Here is a 20004-nt window from a genome sequence, read left to right on the forward strand (position 1 = left end):
GGCGGGTTGCGCGTTGGGGCATAAACCCGGCCTGATCCGGATGTACGAGCGAGGCTATATGGGGTCGGAGACGGTTTACCAAAGCCTTGGCTAATATCTTGGCCTCGACATTCAGAAGGGAGATAGGGCTATACAAGGTGTGGTGCTCGGGTGGTCTGCCGGGCTTGTGAAAAATCACTATCTCCACATGTCTCCAATCGCTGGGCAGTCTCCCCCGGTCCTTGGCTTCCTCCACCACCCCGCAATAGTGGGGCCCCAACTGCAGAAAGTATCTTTTGTAGAGTTCGCACGGAAAACCATTCGGGCCGGGAGCCTTGCCAGGATTCAGATCCCCCAAGGCCGCCCCCAGTTCTTCCTCTGTAAGTGGGCACTTCAACTCCTCCCGTGCTTCATTAGAGAGCGCCTTAGGCAGGAGGTCTTCTTAACAGCGACCGATGACTTTCGCTGATAGGCATTCCGTGGGGGCGTACAATTTAGCATAATACTCAGCAAAACTACCAGCAATAGCCGACGCATCAGAAAAGGGTAACCCATCTGACCCCACAACCTCTGGAAGAGCCTGTGGGTGAAGTGACCCCTGACATAATCTATGCAGCAGCTTACCAGATTTGTCGCCCCACTGATAGATCCTGCTATGGGTAGCCAACCATGCCTGACGAGCCTCATCTAAAATAATATGAGAATATTCCTGCTGTGCCAGCAGCAATTGGCGACGAGTCTGTCTCCCTCCCTCTTCCCCACTACGCACCTCCAGCCCGAGGATATCAGCCTCCGCCCGTACCAGGGTGTCTCTATGCAATTTTCGGGATGCTACACAAAAGGAGATGTCCACCCCACGAATAGTGGGTTTCATAGCCTCCCACAGAGTCGCAGCCCCCCAAACCGAACCCACATTAATGGCCAAGTACTGATCAATGGCATCCTCCATCTGTTCCCTATAGTCCTCCTTCTGGAGGTTCCAGCCCGAGAGGCGCCACCGGAACGGCCCATGGGCCCCTCCGGCCCGTATAGTGAGGGCCACTGGTGAGTGATCGGAGAGTCCCCATGGGAGAATATTCACCGCCACCACCCTGCTATCGAATACCCGTGGGATAAATAAATAATCAAGGCGGGAGAAGGAGTCATGAACTGCCGAAAGATAAGTGTAGCCCTGTGTAGTACCATGCAACCTGCGCCAGGGGTCGACCCAATCTAGGCTTGTCACTGAGGAATACAATTTAGTAGGGTGTCGGACCTCCAGTTGACCCCCTGACCTCCATCGATCCCTGGCCATATCCATCACATTGTTCCAGTCGCCTCCTACAACCGCCAGGCACTCGGGTATATCTGCCCACAGGGTCATCATTTTCTCTGCCAACCCCCCGGATAGGGGCGGGGGGCATAAACGCTCCCTAAGACTAAGGTATCTCCACCCACCGTGCCCTGCACAAACAGGTATCTGCCCTGCATGTCCCCCCAAGACTTTACATGTGTGTATGCAACTCTACGATGTATTAGAATAGCGACCCCCCCCCCCCCCCCCCCCGGGATCCCCTCACAAATCCAGAGTGAAAGACGTGTGCAAATCCGAAGCGTTGGAAACACAACGCCTTAGTCCCCATGAGCTGTGTCTCCTACAACATCAACACATCAGTGTGGGCGCGCTTGGCCAACTTCAGAATAGCTCCCTGTTTGATCTTGTCGAGTGCCCCCCTAACATTCCAGCTGAGGTCCCGGAGGAGCCCAGAGGCCTCCCGTGTGCTGTCAGACATTTCTACCCTGTGCAGGCCCCATACAGTGCAATGGCAATCATTCTCCATATAGTTTGACAGTCTCCAGAACACTAGTAGACAGTGTAGCTACCAAACCAACCTCCCCAAACACAACCCAACAATTCCCCCCCCCACTCTTTAACTCAAGAACGGTGAAGTACCTGTTGCGGTGGGCAGAGCAGGCTGACCCCAACAGGAGGTCCCACCCCTCACCCACCAATGGATCCCCAGTTCACAGCCCATTGCCAGCTGGCCCTCTCTCCATCCGCAGAGCCCCACGGAGAGACTGGCCTTCGTATGCGCTTCTCCGGTCGATGCAAGTAGTTCAAGTCTAAGAGATTACATGGTCATCCTGTACTTAGCCTGCCGAAACATGTTGTCTGGATGTGGACCCCTCACGTGCCGAGGCACCACCCGACTGGAGACAATGCCTGGACTTGGAGCGCCTGCCGCCTCTTCCCCTCGGCTTGAGTTGATCACGGACAGTCCCGCTCGAGGAGGAGTTGGACTCCCTCCCTGGTGGCGAGTGAGGACGCAGCCGCACCGTCTCATCTGTCCATAGGAATACTTCCTCCAGTGTATCAAAGAAGTGGGTGTGGAACCTGTAAACCACACGCAGCCTGGCTGGATAAAGCAAAGTGTAGGGGAGCTTGAGCTCGCGGAGGCGGGCCTTGGCGGCCAGGAAGGACTGCCGCTGTTGCTGCACTTGTTTCCTGTAGTCCGAGAAGATCAAAATGTACGAATTGTTGAACAGCAACGGCTGCTTGGCCAGGGCCTGTTGCAGGATAGCGTCCCTGTCATGGTAATTAAGAAGCTTGGCGGTACCAGGCCTCGGGCAGGTTCCCAGTCGGGGCTTCTGCATCAGGGCCCTATGCGAATGCTCCACCACAAAGCATTTCGATAGCTCCCCAGGGGGGAGCCAGCCCTCAAGCCAGTCTGTAAGGAACCGCTCCATGTTTCCATTCTTGCAGCCCTCCAGGAAGCCAACAAAGCGCAGGTTGTTGCGCCTCGCTCTCCCCTCAGCAAGCATCCTGCACCCTCAATGCCAAGCCCCGTTGTGTAGTCTCAAGAGACGATACCCTTCGTTGCAACGTGGCGACCACATCCTCCACTCCCGAGACCCTCGTCTCCGTAATGTCTTGACGTAGGAGCATTACATCGGTGCCGACTGCCCCGATCTTGGCCTCTAGAGTGTCCCTGGATTGGGTGATGTCGGCCATAAGGGCTGCATTGTCTGGCACAGCGCTCTGAGACCCCCCAGGCACCGCCGCTGGGGTCCCCTGACCCGTAAATTTATCAATCGTGCTCTGCTTGGTCGAGCCGCTGCCGGGCTTGCCTCTTGTCACGGTGGCCCACTCACTGCCGTCGACCCTGGCTGAGAGGACACTGGAGATAAAGGTACCGCGTGTCAGGCAGGCAAATATATATCCCAGTCAGGCAGAGGCAGGCAATTTGATATATCCCAGCCCAAGTAGTCTCGCCCGCGCCTTCAATGAATGTGCGCACCGCTATCCGGGAGGAGGCCGGGGTCTCGCACCCGACCGCACCCGGACCCAACTGTACGTCGAGCGGCAGAACAGACTGGGGCCGCGACCAGGATTACAACCACCCTTCCATGCGGCCCGATAGACCGCCAATACGGGGCCACAGCGTGAAGATTGAGGGGAACAAGGAACCCAACCTGCCCTGCGCCCCGCAGCAAGCAAATGCAAGAGAAGACCACTGGCCCAATCAGCACGTCGTCGATGTGCGTAGCCTGTTCCCACGGGGGCCCGCCACGCGGCCCGGCCGCCCGCCGATCAATGGCACTCAGTGGGTGATGAGGGAGGGGGAGAGGGCCCCACAATGGGTCCAGGCCCCACCGATATGTAAGCAGGCCGCCCCTCAATCTCTTCCCCGTCCTGCTGGCCTCACGGTACTCCCCCGAGGCACCTCTGTGCGTGTGCCACCCCTGCGGCCCGACAAGACCGCCGAACCCCCGATAGATATGCACCAAAAAGGGAAGTGGGGAGGAGAGAGGCCGGAGCCCCAGAGGTGGATTCTGGGGCGCTGACCGCAACTAGGCCGCACACCTAGGCAGCGCACCCCACAACGCCTCAACACCGCGGCCCGATTTGGCCGCCGAGCCACTCGGCAGTCCTCGCCAATGACCCAGAGGCCATGAGGCTGCCCGCCCCCAGTGGGGCCCTCTGCACTGTCCGGCCGGCCGATAGAGCTCGACAGATGGTGGGGGACGAGGGAGAAAGCACAGCGGTAGGTCCCGGCCCTGTTAATACACTGGTGGGCCGCCTCTCAGGGTCTCCCCCCTCCTGCAGGCCTCACAGGACCCCTACAATGCATCTGTACTGCAGGCACACCCCCCTGCAGCCCGACAAGACCACTGAACGCCCAACAGGCCCACACTAAGAGGGGGAGGAAAGGGGATCGAGGGTGCAGGCCGCCGTCAGTCCACACGCTTGGACAGCGCGGTGGTACTCACGTACCCCCACCGGTCGCCAAGACTGGAGAAGCTCTGGGAACCGCAGAGGGCCCCCTTTACCCCAGGATCCGTCTGGGTTGCTGCCGAAGTGATAATGCAGCGCTAAGATGGCGGCCAGCCGGCTGCGCCGTGCACTCCTGGCAACTCTTCATCACTGCGACCCGATATGGCCGCCCAGCCACTCCGCACCCCCACCGGATATCTCGAGGCCAGGGGGCAGCCAATCCTCAGAATAGGGCCCCGCTCCCCAGGTACCGGCCGGGGCTCCAGCAGTCACTGGCTCACGGCTCATCACCTCCACAGCCGCCACAGCATCACACCAACTTGGCCAGGGAACTAGGCAACTCCCCGGCTCAACATGAGGCCGCGCCACCAGTAGGCCGCGTTCCCTTCTGAACACCGCACTGTCATCTCTGGACCTCCCGCGACGTTGAGGCTGGCCCAGATGCAGGTCGTCAGTGTCCAGTTGCGGCGGGGCATATCAGGGACCCAATTTAAGGCTGGAAAAGCAGGATATTGTTTGGATAAATGTGAGGTTGGACGGAGCGTGCTCAGCACACATCCGCCATGATGTCTCGCCAAGCCACTCCAACACATTTTTAACTAAGCTGGAACTACCTTAGCAAATAAATCATATCTGAATAGGACTGCTCCAGACTTATTTTAAACCCACCTACCTGTGCACTACCCAGCCCTCACACCCGCACGCACCCTACGGCATCTTCAAAAGATCTCCGCCAAAGAGCCCCATTTACGGGAGCCCGTCGGGCATTGCAGCGCCGGCCCGACGAGGAGCATGGTCCAATGATGAAGCACGACATCCCTCTGGGTGTGTGAGGGCATCACAAAGAAAGACCTTCCTTTCCCTGCACTCCCTGTTAGGAACTGCATACCCATTTGATACACAGTTCTATTTTGGAGCTTGTGTGCAGGACCGGTTTAAATACAGCTCCCGGTCCCTCCATTTCTTTGATATTTCACAAGATTGCCTCAGATAAGTCCTTTAAACATTCCGGGGGTCCCTGGAGAATCCCAGATTGGCGACCGTTTATTATAATACGGGATCAACAGTAACTCTCTCATGTCACCCCAAAGCCCGGCCGCTTACCTCAAACACTTCAGTCGTATTTTCCTGAAGTATTTAGGAGACCCAAATTTATGGAGGAACCCTTCAGATCTACCCTCACTTAACATGGCATTATAAAGACTCTCCAAACAAGACTCATCTGGAACGGAGAAAAGTATCCTCCAGTTTTTAAGCTGGAATGGCCAGCAAAACAGCTGAAAATCAGAAAGAGCTAAGCCACCTTCTCCTATCTTCCTTCTTAGTTTCTTCCAAGATAACTAAACCCCTTTTGAAGCCTAAATGAAGTAAGAAATTCTCCCCTGTATCTTGTTTAAGCAATTCCTATCAAAAGTAAGTGGAATACTACCGAATAGAAAGGTAAACTTGGGAAGGAGTACCATCTTCACAAGATTAACCCGCCCATATACTGAGAGAGGTAAAGACTGCCATTTAACCAACAGCATATCCATTTCCCTCTTCACCTTCTCCATGTTTCTACTGGCAAGCTTATCTGAGTTATGCACTATACTTATTCCCAGATATCTGATGCCTTCCATAACCTTCCCACCCTTCCAATCCGTGTTCCACACCATTATTTTGGTCTTAACTGCATTCACTTGGTATACTGAAAAATTCTCAAAATAACCCTGCGGCTGCCCTATATGTGGTATAACACTTGTATAGCTCACAAATACCACAGGTCTCTTGGCCCTTATCTAAGAGTTATGAAACATGTTGCAACAGGTATTATTAAAATGAGAAAGTTAATCTCTTCCGAAAGCTTGTTTAAATAAGAACATTTTCAGTCTCTTCCGAAAGGGGAGGAGAGCGGTTTCTTTCCTCAAACTTTCTGATCTGTGGTATCAGGACTAAAAATACCCGACCGCCCAAGGTAGTTTTATTAAAGTGTGGGCAGGTCAGCAAGATCCCCTCAGAGGAGTGAAGATTGCGCCCAGGCACACAGTGCCTCAGCCATTCCTTTATATAGACTAGTACTGTACCATTCATCATCTTGTATGCAATGCACAGGCCTTTGAACCTGGCCCTCTGTTTGCTTAACTGGCAGCAAATGCAAATGTTCTAGTAATGGTTTACCAGTCGCCCATCTTGGTAGCTTGAACAATAGTCTTGCAGCATCATTAATAACCACTTGGAGCTTACCCAGCAGCTTATTCGGGAGGCTGATGTACAAAGCGTTGCCATAATCCAACCGTGACATGATCAATGCAGCCACCACTGTTCGCATAGTTGTAAACGAAAGAATAGGAACCAATTTCCGGAGCTGCCTCAGGAGACTTGTGCAATTTCAAAAAAGGTGGTAAGGAGGAACTGATATCTCTTCTTTTACTTGCTAATAAGGAACATCAAATTACCCTATCTTTGGTTCATTGTCCCATTACAATTTATGAAAAATTCATTTAAACAAAACACATACCATAAAGACATTCTTTGGAAAGAGCAATCATTATTATTTCTTTTTAGACTGAAAAACATAAAAATCCATATATACGCAAACATTTACATCACAAACATTTGATAACACAGCAAAACATCAAATTGAAGTTGCCAGTACCCACTTCTTTCAGTCAGCTACAGTGTTCACACAATTAAGCTAGGTAATCCACTGTGAGGTAGTCCTCTATGCACACAAGGTTTTCACACCTCTAAAAACATTAATCAAGTGTCCGCAACCAATTATGATAATTCTCATATTTAGGGCAGACTCCTCTTGTCAAAAACTATTGACGCGTTTCAGCCCCCAATTTCTTTCGGGCTTCCTCAGGACCAGGGTAAAGGAACCAACGTGGTGAAAGCCACTAATGGCTCAATTCCAAACTCGTTGTACCCCTCTTAATGTGGTGTGGACCGTGTCACACGGTTCAAAAAAGCCTCTCCTTATACAAATCTGGTCTGTATTCGGTCATAAACTTCTCTCATGTATCCATTGTCTCGCATGGAACACTTTGCGCTAACCAATATCGATCCGGTAACATCAAAACGACTCCGTCACTTCTGTGACTTGTGCAGCTCTCAACCACTGTCGCCACCTGCCCAGCCATTGACAGGTTACGATCCAGCTTGATACCAAGACTTTTCACTACTGGCATGGAGTATGGTGCAGGACCTAACTCCTGGGCCCAAAAACATCCATGAATGGATTTCCCTTCATGGTGATAGCCGGAACCTTGGTCTTGTATGAGTTCACTTTGAGAGAATTCGCTGTCTTAGAGCTCACAGTGACCCTCAGAATAGTCTGCATGTTCAACTGTGCCTGCATGGAACTCTCAATCTGTAAGATCAGCTGGGTGCCATCTGCATAGTTAAACAGTTGGCAATCCAACTGTGCTAATGCTGCAATCAAAGGATATAAATAAATGTTAAACAGCAGTGGAGACAGCGCAGATCCCTGAGCAACCTCGCAGGAAAGCACCCTTTCTCTGGAAACATGACCACCCATCTGAAGCCTGTGACCGGTCATTCAAGAACAAAGAAATTTACAAAAGTGTGGATCCTGCATTCCATTATCCGGTGCATGAGCACTTGATGGCCCACCTTATCAAATACTGCTGTAAAGTTCAGCTAAATCAATGTTCAACAAAGCCCTTATCAACGTCCTTCTGGGGACCTGGTCCAAACCTAAAACAGGGGCTCCTGGGAATAGGACGATTGCCTGCCGCCACCGCCACGCTCCAGGGGACCCAAATATCCTCAACCAACACCCTACCCCAGAGACCTTGGTGGTCCAAGCCTCCACATCACGTTGGCGCATTTCCTGCCTCTCATCCCAACAGGGAATCCAAAAGGCTGAATACCTTAGGAAAGAAAATGTTTTTTTCCTCCAGCCTTGCATTGAAGTCAGTGAACACCGCATGCTTATTTAGCCGTTATTCCCACACGCTGTGGGAATCGGTTGTGCAACTGCAGAGGAGACCCGAGAGACACAGCGAAGTTCACTGTATGCTGTGGCTTGGACACAACCGACTTACTGGCTCGCTGGGCAGAGCAGTTTAGTCGACGGTGGTTCTCAAATGTCAAGCCTGGCAGAGAATATCTGGCTTTTCAGGGGATGTCCAGTCTTCCCTCATGGACATGCCCTTAGATGGCACACATCTCTTCAGAGACAAGGCAGACTTGGCGCTGGAGTGATTTAAGGACTCGCAGGCTTAGGCCAAATCCTTGAGCCTCTCAACTGCCCCACATCATCCCCAGTCTACCTTTCGCTCCTTTCTTGGACACAGTAGAGGCTTTCAACCATGCCAACCCTATTCCAGCCACCGAGCCCTGCAAGCTTTCCAGCCTCTGCGTGGACGAGTGCGAAGTTCATACTGACCTCATGGGTCGGGTAGTCAGCTGTCTGTTCCAGCCACCACCCCCAGGCAGCTGCAGCCTCCAAACATTCCTAATCTTGCCCTTCTAGATTATGGGCGTCCAGTTGGTGGGAGCATCCGCCATCACCTCCACCACTGGAAGTCCATAACATCAGATAGGTGAGTTCTGCAGACCGTCCGAAAGGTCTATTCCTGTCCCTTCTAGACAACTCATCCCTCCAATTTACGACTGGCTGAAGGAGGATCATTTGTCCCTGCTCCGCGAGGAAGTCATTGCTCTCTTGGCCCAGGGAGCTATAGAAAGGGTTCTGCCGCCAGAAGTCTGCTGTGGTTGCTATTCCCACTGCTTTCTGGTCCAGAGAAAGGACAAGGGCCTTCGTCCTATCTTAGATCTCCAAGCCCTCAACTACTTCCTCAAAAAGGAGAAATTCAGGATGCTCACATTAGCTCAGGTCTTGTCTGCCCTGGACCCAGGAGACTGGATGGTAGCATTGAACTTGCAGGACAACTATTTTCACATTCCCGTCCTGCCTATATGGTACATGCGCGCTCTGCAGTGGGACCTGAAGTACAGTACCAGTGGGCTCAGCATTAGGAAAATCTCTTTGACGTGGTCCAAATCTCAGAGGGAACTGCAAAGCACCTGCAGTGGTAGCGAACGAACCACGATTTGGTCAGAGGCAGACCCCTCTCCCTTACCCTACCATATCTCACAGTAGTGACAGAAGCGTCTCTCCTGGGATGGGGTGGCCATCTGGGAGAGGTGGAGATCAAAGGACTCCGGTGGAAACCAGACTCCACATCAACATGCTCACATGCGATCGGACTGGCATTGAAAGCCTTTCTACTCTCCATCAAAGGAAGGATCAAAGGAAGGCTAGTGCAGGTGTTTATAAACAACACCACCGCTATGTGGTACTGCAACAAATAGGGCTGGGTGGGGTCGTGGACCCTTTGTCAAGAGGCCCTGCGTCTCTGGACATGGCTGGAACAGCAAGGCATATCCCTGATGGTTCAACACCTTTCACATTCCCTGACCGCCAGTGGGACAGAACTCAGCCGTCGGTGCCTAACAGATCACGAATGGCATCTACATCTGGAGGTGGCGTAAGCTCTCTTTCAGCAGTGGGGAGAGCCTTGGTTAGATCTGTTCGCCTTCACCGAGAATGCGCAATCTCATCAGTTTTGTGCGATGGATTTTTCAAGCGGCTCTTGCTTGGAGATGATTTTTGTTTCAAGTGGAGCTCAGGCCTACTGTACGTCTTTCTGCCCATACCATTCCTGCTCAGAGTTCTCAAGTAGATCAGGAACAACCAGGCCCAAGTCATCCTTGTGGCTCCGGACTGGGCACGAAGAGTCTGGTATCCAAAGCTTCTGAACATAAGCATCAATCCTCCAATCAGGCTGCCCCTTCGAAGGATCTTCTGTCGCAGCAGCAGTGCAGAGTCCTCCGCCTGAACCTGCCAACTCTTCGCCTTCTTGCATGGAGATTGAGCGGCGGCAATTGATAGCTGTCTATCTTCCTTTCGAAGTCTGTAATGTTATTCTGGCAGCCAGGTGTTCCTCCACGAAGATGGTATACACCTACTGATGGAAAAATGTTGTATCATATTATACAGAAGTGTCTATTGACCCTCTTTCTGCCTCCCTTTTTGATTTTTTACTTTTTATTTTATCCCTTGCTGTCATGGTTGTACAGTGTACGTATAGGAGATAGGGTTTAATCTCGCACCCTGTTAGGGCTTTTTCTCCATTCGCCTGTAATGCAGTTACTGGGGCGAGATCGAAGACCAATGACACGTATATTGTGACACCACTGGTGAACTACATACCCCAGAAGTCACCTGGATACCGAGTAAAAAGGAAAGGCTGGAACGATCCTGATATTTCTACGTGCTACATAAGCTCCTCCCTTCCCTGAGGTCGGGGCTTGACAATTTCCTTCCAGTATCCTGTTTCCCATCGGACCATGAGGTTGGAGAGCAAGTGAGTGCCTGCCTTCGTGAGCGGCGTTCGAAGAATCCTTCTCGGAGCCGTTTCGTCCTGCCAGCTGTTTCCTGGAGGCATGACGAGGCTTCACCATTTCAGAGCGTTGATGCAGGTATTTGGTGGGTTCGGTAGAGACAGATCTCTTCACCCACGCTGAAATTTTTTGTTAGCTCGTGTTGGTTGCGCTGTGTTTGCTTACAGCGATTCAAGGTTTTTCTGTGTTTGTGGCGCTGTGCCTAAACAGCGCTCCTGAAGAGTCACGTTCTGTGCCTTGCAAGCAGCACTGGGAGGGGCTCTGTGTCTGTTATTTCTGCTCTGCTCAAGGACGCGCTACGGATTTCGGAGCTGTGTGTTGCTCAGTGCTTCACCACACACGTCTACGTTGTAGGATTGCCTTCTGGAACTACCTAATCCGGTATGCTGTTAATACCCGGATATGCATACTTACCAGGGCTGGATAGGTAATTAGGTTTAGTTTTTGCATCTAGGGATCGTGACTTGGTTTCTCTGGATATTTGTGGAGTTAATACTTCCTGGATTGAAGAGGCTCGCACCTGGGATCTTGTGCTCCTGTGGATTACGGAGGCGTTGTTCCTGTTCTGCTGTGCTTCGGTGTTGCTGGCTTGTGTGTAAGTCTTCAGGGTGTTGGGCTCACTGCAGTCATTGTATTTGGTGTCCTCTGCTTCTCTACTTTACCTTCTTGCTTGTATCTCACTATAGTACGCCATGGTATAGAAGAGGCGCCTGTCCTGCGTGCTCAACACATGACCCTAGAACCTTGGAAGAGGATAACCGGTCTAGCAGCACAGCTTTATTGTTTTCTCCATTCCCCCTTTCCCCAGGGTGTTATCCTTCAGAGCGGTGTCTCATGGTACGCTGTGGGGGTTTCTGCCAAAAGGGAATAAGGGGACCTAACTTCTACCCATCGTCCCCGCTGGTTGGGATCTCAGAGGTCAGTGACATTATTCCTGCCTGGCAGACCCTGACACTTGCCCAGCAGGTCTCTGCTCTGGGCACTCTGAAAGGGTATTTTTCTGCCGTATCTGCCTTATTGTAGATGCCTGACCAACCCTCCTTATTTAAATGTCCCATTGTAATAGATTTCTCAAAGGTGTTGTATGTATGCCCCCACCTTCCCCTTTCATTATGCCTCAGTAGGACCTTAATTTGGTTCTCACATTTCTGATGTGTTCTCCCTTTGAGCCTTTACACAATTGCCCCCTCAGGCTGCTCACCATCAAAACATCCTTTCTTGTTGCGAGTACATAGGCCAGGAGGATAAGTGAACTGCAGGCTTTATCATCCCAGCCTCCCTTCCTATCAGTTTTTCCTGACAAACTGGTGCGAAGCGCACTAGGGCCTCCTTCCTGTCAAAAGTTATAGTAACATTTCATGTGGGCAATCTGTCACCTTGCCCACTTTCTACACTCTTCCACACCCCTTTAGAGAAAAGGAGCGACTCCACCATCTTGACCCAAAAAGAGTGTTGTCGTTCTAACTTGACCGCACACGAGAGTTCCAGGTGGACAGACAACTCTTCGTGGGGTATGTCGACAGTGCATAAATGGACCATCTCTCAATGGGCCATTCCCTGCATCAAGATCTGCTACACACTGGTAAAGAAGCATCCCCCTGAAGGCTTAAGACCCCAATCCACCAGAGCTAAGGCTGCGACCAATGTGTTAGCCAGTGGAGTTTCAGTCCTGGACATCTATCAGGCAGCAATGTGGGCATCCCTGCACACGTTTACCAAGCATTACTGCCTGGACAGTCAGGTCCGCAGGGATAGGCACCTCACCCATTTAGTCCTACAGGACTTCTTAGTTTAAATGTGTCTGCAGACCCATTTCCAAGGATGGCATAGCTAGGGCATCTATTCAAATGCTAGATGTCTCTATTAGATGAACAAGTTACGTACCTTCGGTAACGTCTTATCTGGTAGAGACAATATCTAGCCGTATATTCCTTATCCAGCCACCCATCCTCCCCACATTGCTGACAAATTTCTAGGGTCAGGGCTGATCCCTTTCAGGGCCCTAGTTTGGACACACCAGTGTCAGTGCACTTCATGGCTCTGCAATTCTGGCGTGGAAAGTTGTGAAAAGTAACTGACATCAACATGCCAAGGTGACACCTATATAGGTGACGTGGACATCACTTCCAACGTGGGCGATGCCACGCGGAGCCGACCGACGCCACCTAACAGTGTACAGGGGCACTGCTCTCAAAAAATCTTCTGGATCCAGTCTGACGCTTGGGAAAATTTAAAGATAAGGAATCTGTAGCTAGATATTGTCTCTACCAGAAAAGGTGTTACTGAAGATAAGTAATTTGTTCATATGCATTATTTGTGGGTATGTTCCTTGTAAATTGTTTTCCTACCACAAGATTTGCAGCCTCCGATAAGAGCTTTCTTCTGAGAATCTTCCATGTCAAAAACTCACTTTCCACTTGACCAAAGTCTAAGGAAAATTAAACACAGAGAGATTGTGCCAGTATAGATAGTAACATTTTCAAGGAAGTGAAGAAAAAATGCATTTCATAATTGAACACAAAATAGCGCTCTGAAGAACTCTCTTTCACACACTGTACATGAGAAATACGAGGTATAGTGTTGGGTTCAGGCTGCTTCCTTCCTATTTGCTGAAGTTTGGGTCTACTGCTGATGCTGACAGCCTAATAAAGTGTCAGTGTCCCTGGCTCTTTGGGCCATATTTGATAAACACTGCTGTTTGGAGATTACAAGGATTCCCAGCACAACTATGTAAAATGATTCAAGCATGTGAATCTATGAAAGATCCAATGCTGGAGAACTGTGTATATTAAGTTTATATCAACTGCTTTCTAGCTTTCATTCATCTATTGCAATGCTTCTGGATATACCTCTGACCAGGTGCATACATAAGCATCAACTCTTTCTCTCTCAGGTAGTTTCTTTTTGGAACCCATCGCCCGATAAGAATTATATTTCACAGAACTCTGAAAACATAGTTGTTTCTGCATTCTGCCATTGCACCTCTCTTTCCTATTCTGCCGCGCTCAACAAATCAAAGTAAAATGCAGTGAAAACAAATCTGTATTACTCATGACTCCTTGTGTTTTGGGGAACATGTAAACTGAATGTTAAAAGATCACTAAAATACAGCTTGTACATTTATGTAATGTGTAGCCTGTAATCACTCGTGGATCATAAAATCCATGTTTCAGTACCATTTGTGTTTCTGATTTTTAGGTGGAACCGCATTGTGGAACTTGTGGAGCAGAAGAAGGACAACCTAAACTCCATCCTCCGGATCCAGAACTATTTGCTGGAGTGCAATGAGACCAAGTCTCAGATCCGGGAGAAGCGAAAAGCCATTGAATCTACACAGTACAACAGCAGCGATATGGGGGGTGTTCTGTCCCTGCAGCGGAAGCTCTCTACTATGGAAGCTGCCTTGGTAGCCATTGCCCCAAAGCTGATTGAGCTCCAGCAAGATGCAGAGGCTCTGGCCAACACTCATCCGGCCCAAGCAATGGAAATCCTCCTGCAATTTGAGCAAATAAGTGAAGAGTGGGAGGCCTTAAAGCGTACCCTGCAGGGCTGTGAGGACTCTCTTACTGTGGCCACTCGGCTACAGCAGTTCATTCAGGATCTGGACAACTTCTTGACCTGGTTAGTGAAGACCCAAACAGCCGTAGCCTCGGAAGAGTTGCCCAGCAACCTGGTGGAGGCTGAGAAGCTTCTCAACCAACATGCTGCCCTAAAGGAGGACATTAACCACTATGAGGAAGATTACAACAAGATCCAAGCGGTCCACGACTTGCTAGCCCTGGAGGAGGCTGACATCCCATACCTGTCTCTACAACAATGGCTTCAAAAGCTTGATGTTGGCTGGAATAAGCTGTTGCAGATGTGGGAGAGCCGGAGAGAGGTTCTGGTCCAGTCACATATCTTTCACCTTTTTTTGAGAGATGTTAAACAAGCTGAGGCCTGCCTAAACAATCAGGTAATCAGCATAATTATGTATTTGCAATACTGTTAGTGTTGAGAAAGTTGATTTCTATAACATTAGTATGTACTATCTTTTATTTCATATAGAAGGATTCCATCGGAAGCATGTCAATCCTCCGTCACTCAAAATCTAATGCCGTACTTAGCAACTCACATTTCATTACAGTTAGAGACAGGGGTATAAGTCAGGTTCCTGCAAATACTGCTGTGCAGGGAGTCCCCTTACCCTCTAGGGGACCCCCAATCCTCCGGGGACCCCAACATTCCAGGTGAGGCTCCATTCAGCCCAAGGACAATGAATTTCTGTGACCTATTAGAGACTTACATTCTGTTGGGGGCAGGGGGGGGTCCATCATTTTGGGTCACACAACAGGTTAGAGATTTTCAAGCCACGCAAGGCTCGAGCGTGGCTCAAATTCACTGTCAAGCTCTGGCTCTGCCATTGTTCCATGGGCCCTAGAGAGCCAAAATAAAACTGAACGAGCATTCCAGGCACCACCCTTTAAAAGCCCAAACCGGCTAAACTCAGAACACGACATCTAAATAGATGTTTTTCTGCTCTGTGTGTCTGTCAGCAATAGAGCTGCAATTTGCATGTTTCTCACTCAAGAGCTGTAATCAAGAGAAAGCTCTGCAAGATGTGAGAGTCCTCTTCGTTTCGCTAATCAATGCAAAGGCTGTCATTGAGATGCTGACCTCAGCCGCGGCCCGTGCAGGTAAGAGGGGTGGGACCCAGTGGGTGGGGATTTCGACGGACAATGATGAGGGAAAATGCATTATTTATTTAATTCTCCCTCATCATCGTCCGTCGAAATCCCACTCCCCTTCCGACCCCCACCCCCCAACAAGGCCCTAACGCACTTACCTGCACGGGACGCTGCTGGGTGACCTTCTCCGTCTATAGTCTTTGAAGAATGCACTGATATTAAGCCAAAAATTAAATCCGGCATTACATCATGCTTAACTTTGCACTTTTTCCAAGAATGACATTTTATAGATATTTAATGTCAGATTGAACTAATGTGATATATTTATTGAACATAGCAGAATGTGTTTCCAGGAAACCTAGGCTCAAATCTCAGCTTTTCCACTTGACCAAATTATGTGATGCAAGGCAAATAACTTTAGTTGATTGAGCCTCAATTTAAGTGACTGTCTGATCTAAAATCCATTTACGGGAGCCCCTTCAGATCTGTGCTACATAAAAACCTCAAATTGTGTAGGGTTTATGAGACAATAATGTAGTTCTGGATGTAACCACATAATTGGCCATATATACACGTTACATGACAAACTGACATCTCTGAGTTCACTTGTGGAAGTGACATTAGGACATGAAAAAGTTCATGGTCAAAACTATTCATTTTAACAAATAGCAGTGCAGAGATACAACCTAATGTACTAATGTGAAACACATAATTCCAGAAAAATATGTTTAATTTTAAATAGCCTTTCTTAGGATTTTACATGATGTTTGCTGTGTCATATCCATGCCAAATCTTTTGATGGTTCGGCTCGCCCCTTGGCGAAAAGCCAAATCACTGGCTCAGCACAATATGTGAATTTATAATCTTGTCCATCTCTAACTATAGTCTCGAAATTTAGTTATGTAGGCTTAATCATCTGGTCATACAGTTTCAAATATGCATATGAAAAGCATAAAACGAGTCCCCTTCTCGGTCGGTACATCCAGTGCCTTCAAGTGCCAGGTACTAAGTACCTGCACTTTAATTGTTTGAAAAGGAGAATTTCCATAAAACTGAACCCATGACATTGGGGGGGCGTGGCCAAGATGGCAGGGTGAGCGGACGCTTCCTCCCGTAGCTCCTCCGGCCCGGCCAAGCTTGAGCCCTTTTCTTACGCTTTTCTCCCCCCGCTGAGGCTCAGCGTGTGAGAGGAGTGCGGCGGAGCACCTGGCGCGCACGTTGTTGTCGCTTTGGTTCGGATCGCCTCGAGGGAAGTCCCCCAAAAGTCCGATCGAGTTCGAGGAGCGACGGAGGGCCTGGGAGGCGGAGCGCATCGGAGTGCTGTCCGGGCGCCTCGGCTGGGCCTGGTGCTGAAAGCTGCGATCTGGAGGAAGTCTGACCCGTCGCTCGACGGAGGGTGAAGGAGCTCTGCGGGCTGGGAACCGGCGGTGCGGAAGAATTAGGACGGGTGCTTTGGCACTCAGACTTGTGTCGGCGACACTTCGCACTGTGTGGGCCCCTGTCCCTTGGCCGAAGTACGGCGGACTCTCTGTTGGGGTCGGACCATCTGGGCCCTTGCGTGTGACAGACTGAAACCGGCGGTGGAACTTATCTGATTGCTGTGCGTTTAGGGGGCCCCGGTGGTGTCGCCGGGCCTGGTTGTTCTGCCCTGCCCCGCCCTGCCGCCATTTTGTCCCCGAGGGATCAGTGGTGTTGGCCTTCACCGGAGCCCTTGCTGGTGGATGTATGTGACCGTCACTGCTGCCGGGCTGACTCTCTGAGGGACGTGCTGATGAGGAGCCCCCCACTGTAGCTTCCATTGCTGTCTCGGATGGGCACCCGCGGCTGGCGGTGACCGGACTGAACCGCCATCTTGTCGCCTGTGACGCAGCGATTCTGCTTGCGGGGGGACCCCCACGTCGGGCGCTTGCCAGCGGCTGGGCATCCCTGGGGCGGCTGGACCTGTGCCCACCCGTCGACCGCAGTGTTTGCGATGACTGGAAGAGGCGGCTCGAAGAGGGGGGACCGCACCCTGCCGGACATGCTTGGCAGGGCCCAGCAACTGCGGGACAGAACACAGCCCTCGCCGGGGTCTTCCCGGGCCTCGGCGGATGTGACTGGGGGGGAGCCACCGGTAACGAGGTCCTTTATGGAAGAACTGTTTAGCTCCCTCAAAGAGGACTTCCAGACACTGAAGCGGGAAGTGGCCAGCGAGGTCCGGGAAGTGCGTAGGGAAGTGGAGGGCCTTGGCGAGCGCGTTGAAACGGTGGAGACGGAGGCCCAACGCCGGGATGAGGAGATAGTCCATCTTCAACAGGACGTTCTCCGCCTCCGGGAGCAGTGTGTTGAGCTCCAGGCCCACTCTGAGGACCTTGAGAACAGGTCACGGAGGAACAACATTCGAGTGCGTGGTGTGCCGTCCGCAGACGAGGGGTCCGATCTGGGGGGCTACCTGCAGGACCTGTTCCGAGAGATCCTGGGGGAAGCTGTGGACTTCCCTATTCGCATTGATAGGGCACATAGGGTTGGCCGGCAGCGCCAGTCATCGGCACCTCCACCGGATATTTTGGCTTTCCTGCCCGACTTCCCGCTGAAGGAACGCATCATGACTGAGGCCCGCAGGAAACAGCCCCTGACTTTCCGGGAGCGGCCTGTGGCGCTTTATCAGGACCTCTCCGCCATCACGCTGCAGAAACGCAGGTCCTTCAGGATTGCCACTGACTTTTTGCGCGAACACGAGACGCCGTACTCTTGGGGACATCCCTTCCGCCTGATCTTCCGGTGGAATGGGGTGCTACATCAGCTACGCTCCTTGCAGGACATTTGTGGGGTCCTGGGGCTTACGGCGGTGGAGGAGGAAGGGGCTACACCGTCGTGGAGGCCCTCGAAGAGACGGAGCCGGCAGAGGTCGGCGAGGCGACGATCGGCGGCCAGCGCAGGGCGTCCTGATTCCCCTACCATCAGGGCGGACATGGCCGACGCATTGAGGGCGGCGGCCAGGGACTCGGCCGGCTCCACCGGCGTGGCCTTGACGGCCTAACACTCACTCCGGGGGGAGATGCCTCTAGCTTCTTTAAATGCTGGGTATGGGGCGGGGGGGTCGGGGGGGAGCGGATGGAGGTGAGTGGCTGGACGTCCACTTCGTTTTTTTTCTACGGACTTGCCCGTTTTGGGGCTTGACTGGGACAATGGGGTGTTTAGGTTTGCATTTGGCTAGTTGCCAGGGTTGTGTTTTGGGTGGGTGTAGGGGTTGTTCTGGGGTTAGGGAGGTTCCGTCCGATGTCGTCCGTGCCCACGCTTGGTCTGTTTTGGCTTGTCCCGCGCGATTGCCCCGCGCGCCCCACCCGCTGATCCCCTGCCCATTGCACGGCGTTCCTGATCCCCGGGAGGAATGTCGGCCCTAAAGGTAGTGACCCTTAATGTTCAGGGTCTGAATAACCCTGTGAAGCGCAGAGCGATCTTATCTTTGCTGGAGGGGACGCAGGCGGACATTTGCCTCTTGCAGGAGACCCACTTATTGTCCCGGGATTGCCATAGGCTGCGCTCTGCTGAGTTCCCTACCCAGTTCTTCTCCTCGGCAGCGAACAAGACGGCGGGGGTAGCCATTCTTCTAGCGAGCTCCTTTAGGGGGGAGGTTTTGTATAAGTGTGCTGAACAGAAGGGGAGGCTTCTTGCGTATCGCATGCGCTTAGGAGGCATAGCGTTTACAGTCGGTTCCGTTTATAGCCCAAATGACCACCAAGAGCGTTTCCTGGACTCCGTATTAGTGGATGTCACTGCTTCTCCCGACCGCCACGTCATTTTGGGGGGAGACCTTAATATTGTCTTCGATTCTGTGATGGACAGATCAGCGCAGCGATCCCCGCAGACGGGGGAACTGTCCCAGGCTGTGAAGGCCCGGATTGCGGAAATGGACTTACACGACCTTTGGCGCTCCATGCACCCCACTGATAGGGACTACTCTTACTTTTCACACACACACCGAACCTACTCACGGCTGGACTATCTTCTGGTGAGTGGACCGATGCGCGCTGCTGCCACGGCGGCGGACATTGGGGTCCTGACCCTGCCTGACCATTCACCAGTCGCCGGCGTTTTCAAGTGGCCGGCGGCCTCCCCCTCTAGGGGGGTGTGGCGCCTTCGGGATACCCTTTTACACAAAAAGTCTGTAGTGAAGCGCATTGGGAGGTCATACAGGATTACCTAACTCACAATAGCAACACCGACACTTCACAAGCGACACAGTGGGCGGCATTGAAGGCAGTCCTCCGGGGGGAATTTATTTCCATCTCCTCAGCCGAAAATAGGGAGCGGCAACGGAAAAGGGACGAGCTGACCGTTCAGGTCCGGGAGCTTGAGCAGGTCCACCGCCGCACGGGGGCGCCAAGGGTGTGGCGGCAGTTGAAGGCTGCGAGGAAGCTCCTGTCGGCACTGGATCTTGATAGGGCGGAGTATGCCGCCTTGCGCTTGAAGCATGCCTTCTACACTGGGGGGGACAAATGTGGTAAGCTCCTAGCACACCGGCTCCGGGTCACGCAGCAGCGTAGCGTCGTGAGGGAACTGGTGGGTACGGACGGGGTGGTCGTCTCCGGGGACGCAGAGGTAGCGGAATCTTTCCGCGGCTTCTACGAGGCGCTGTATGCTGAGGAGCCCTCCTCGCCGCGGGATGCCGAAGGCTATTTGGAGTCAGTGACCCTTCCGGTGCTGGAT

The 20004-nt window shown here is 51.9% G+C and overlaps 1 protein-coding gene across 1 annotated transcript in view; it reads left to right on the top strand.

Moving 5' to 3' along the window:
• The window catches only part of SPTBN4 (spectrin beta, non-erythrocytic 4), a 1597753-nt gene that overhangs the window by 572812 nt on the left and 1004937 nt on the right, over positions 1–20004 (top strand). Inside the window, exon 16 of the mRNA XM_085625377.1 lies at positions 13847–14603. Within this exon, the coding sequence (XP_085481503.1) occupies positions 13847–14603 (757 nt within the window). The remainder of the gene's footprint in view (positions 1–13846; positions 14604–20004) is intronic.

The sequence above is a fragment of the Triturus cristatus genome, chromosome 9 (assembly GCF_964204655.1).
Source record: "Triturus cristatus chromosome 9, aTriCri1.1, whole genome shotgun sequence".
Taxonomy (NCBI): domain Eukaryota; kingdom Metazoa; phylum Chordata; class Amphibia; order Caudata; family Salamandridae; genus Triturus; species Triturus cristatus.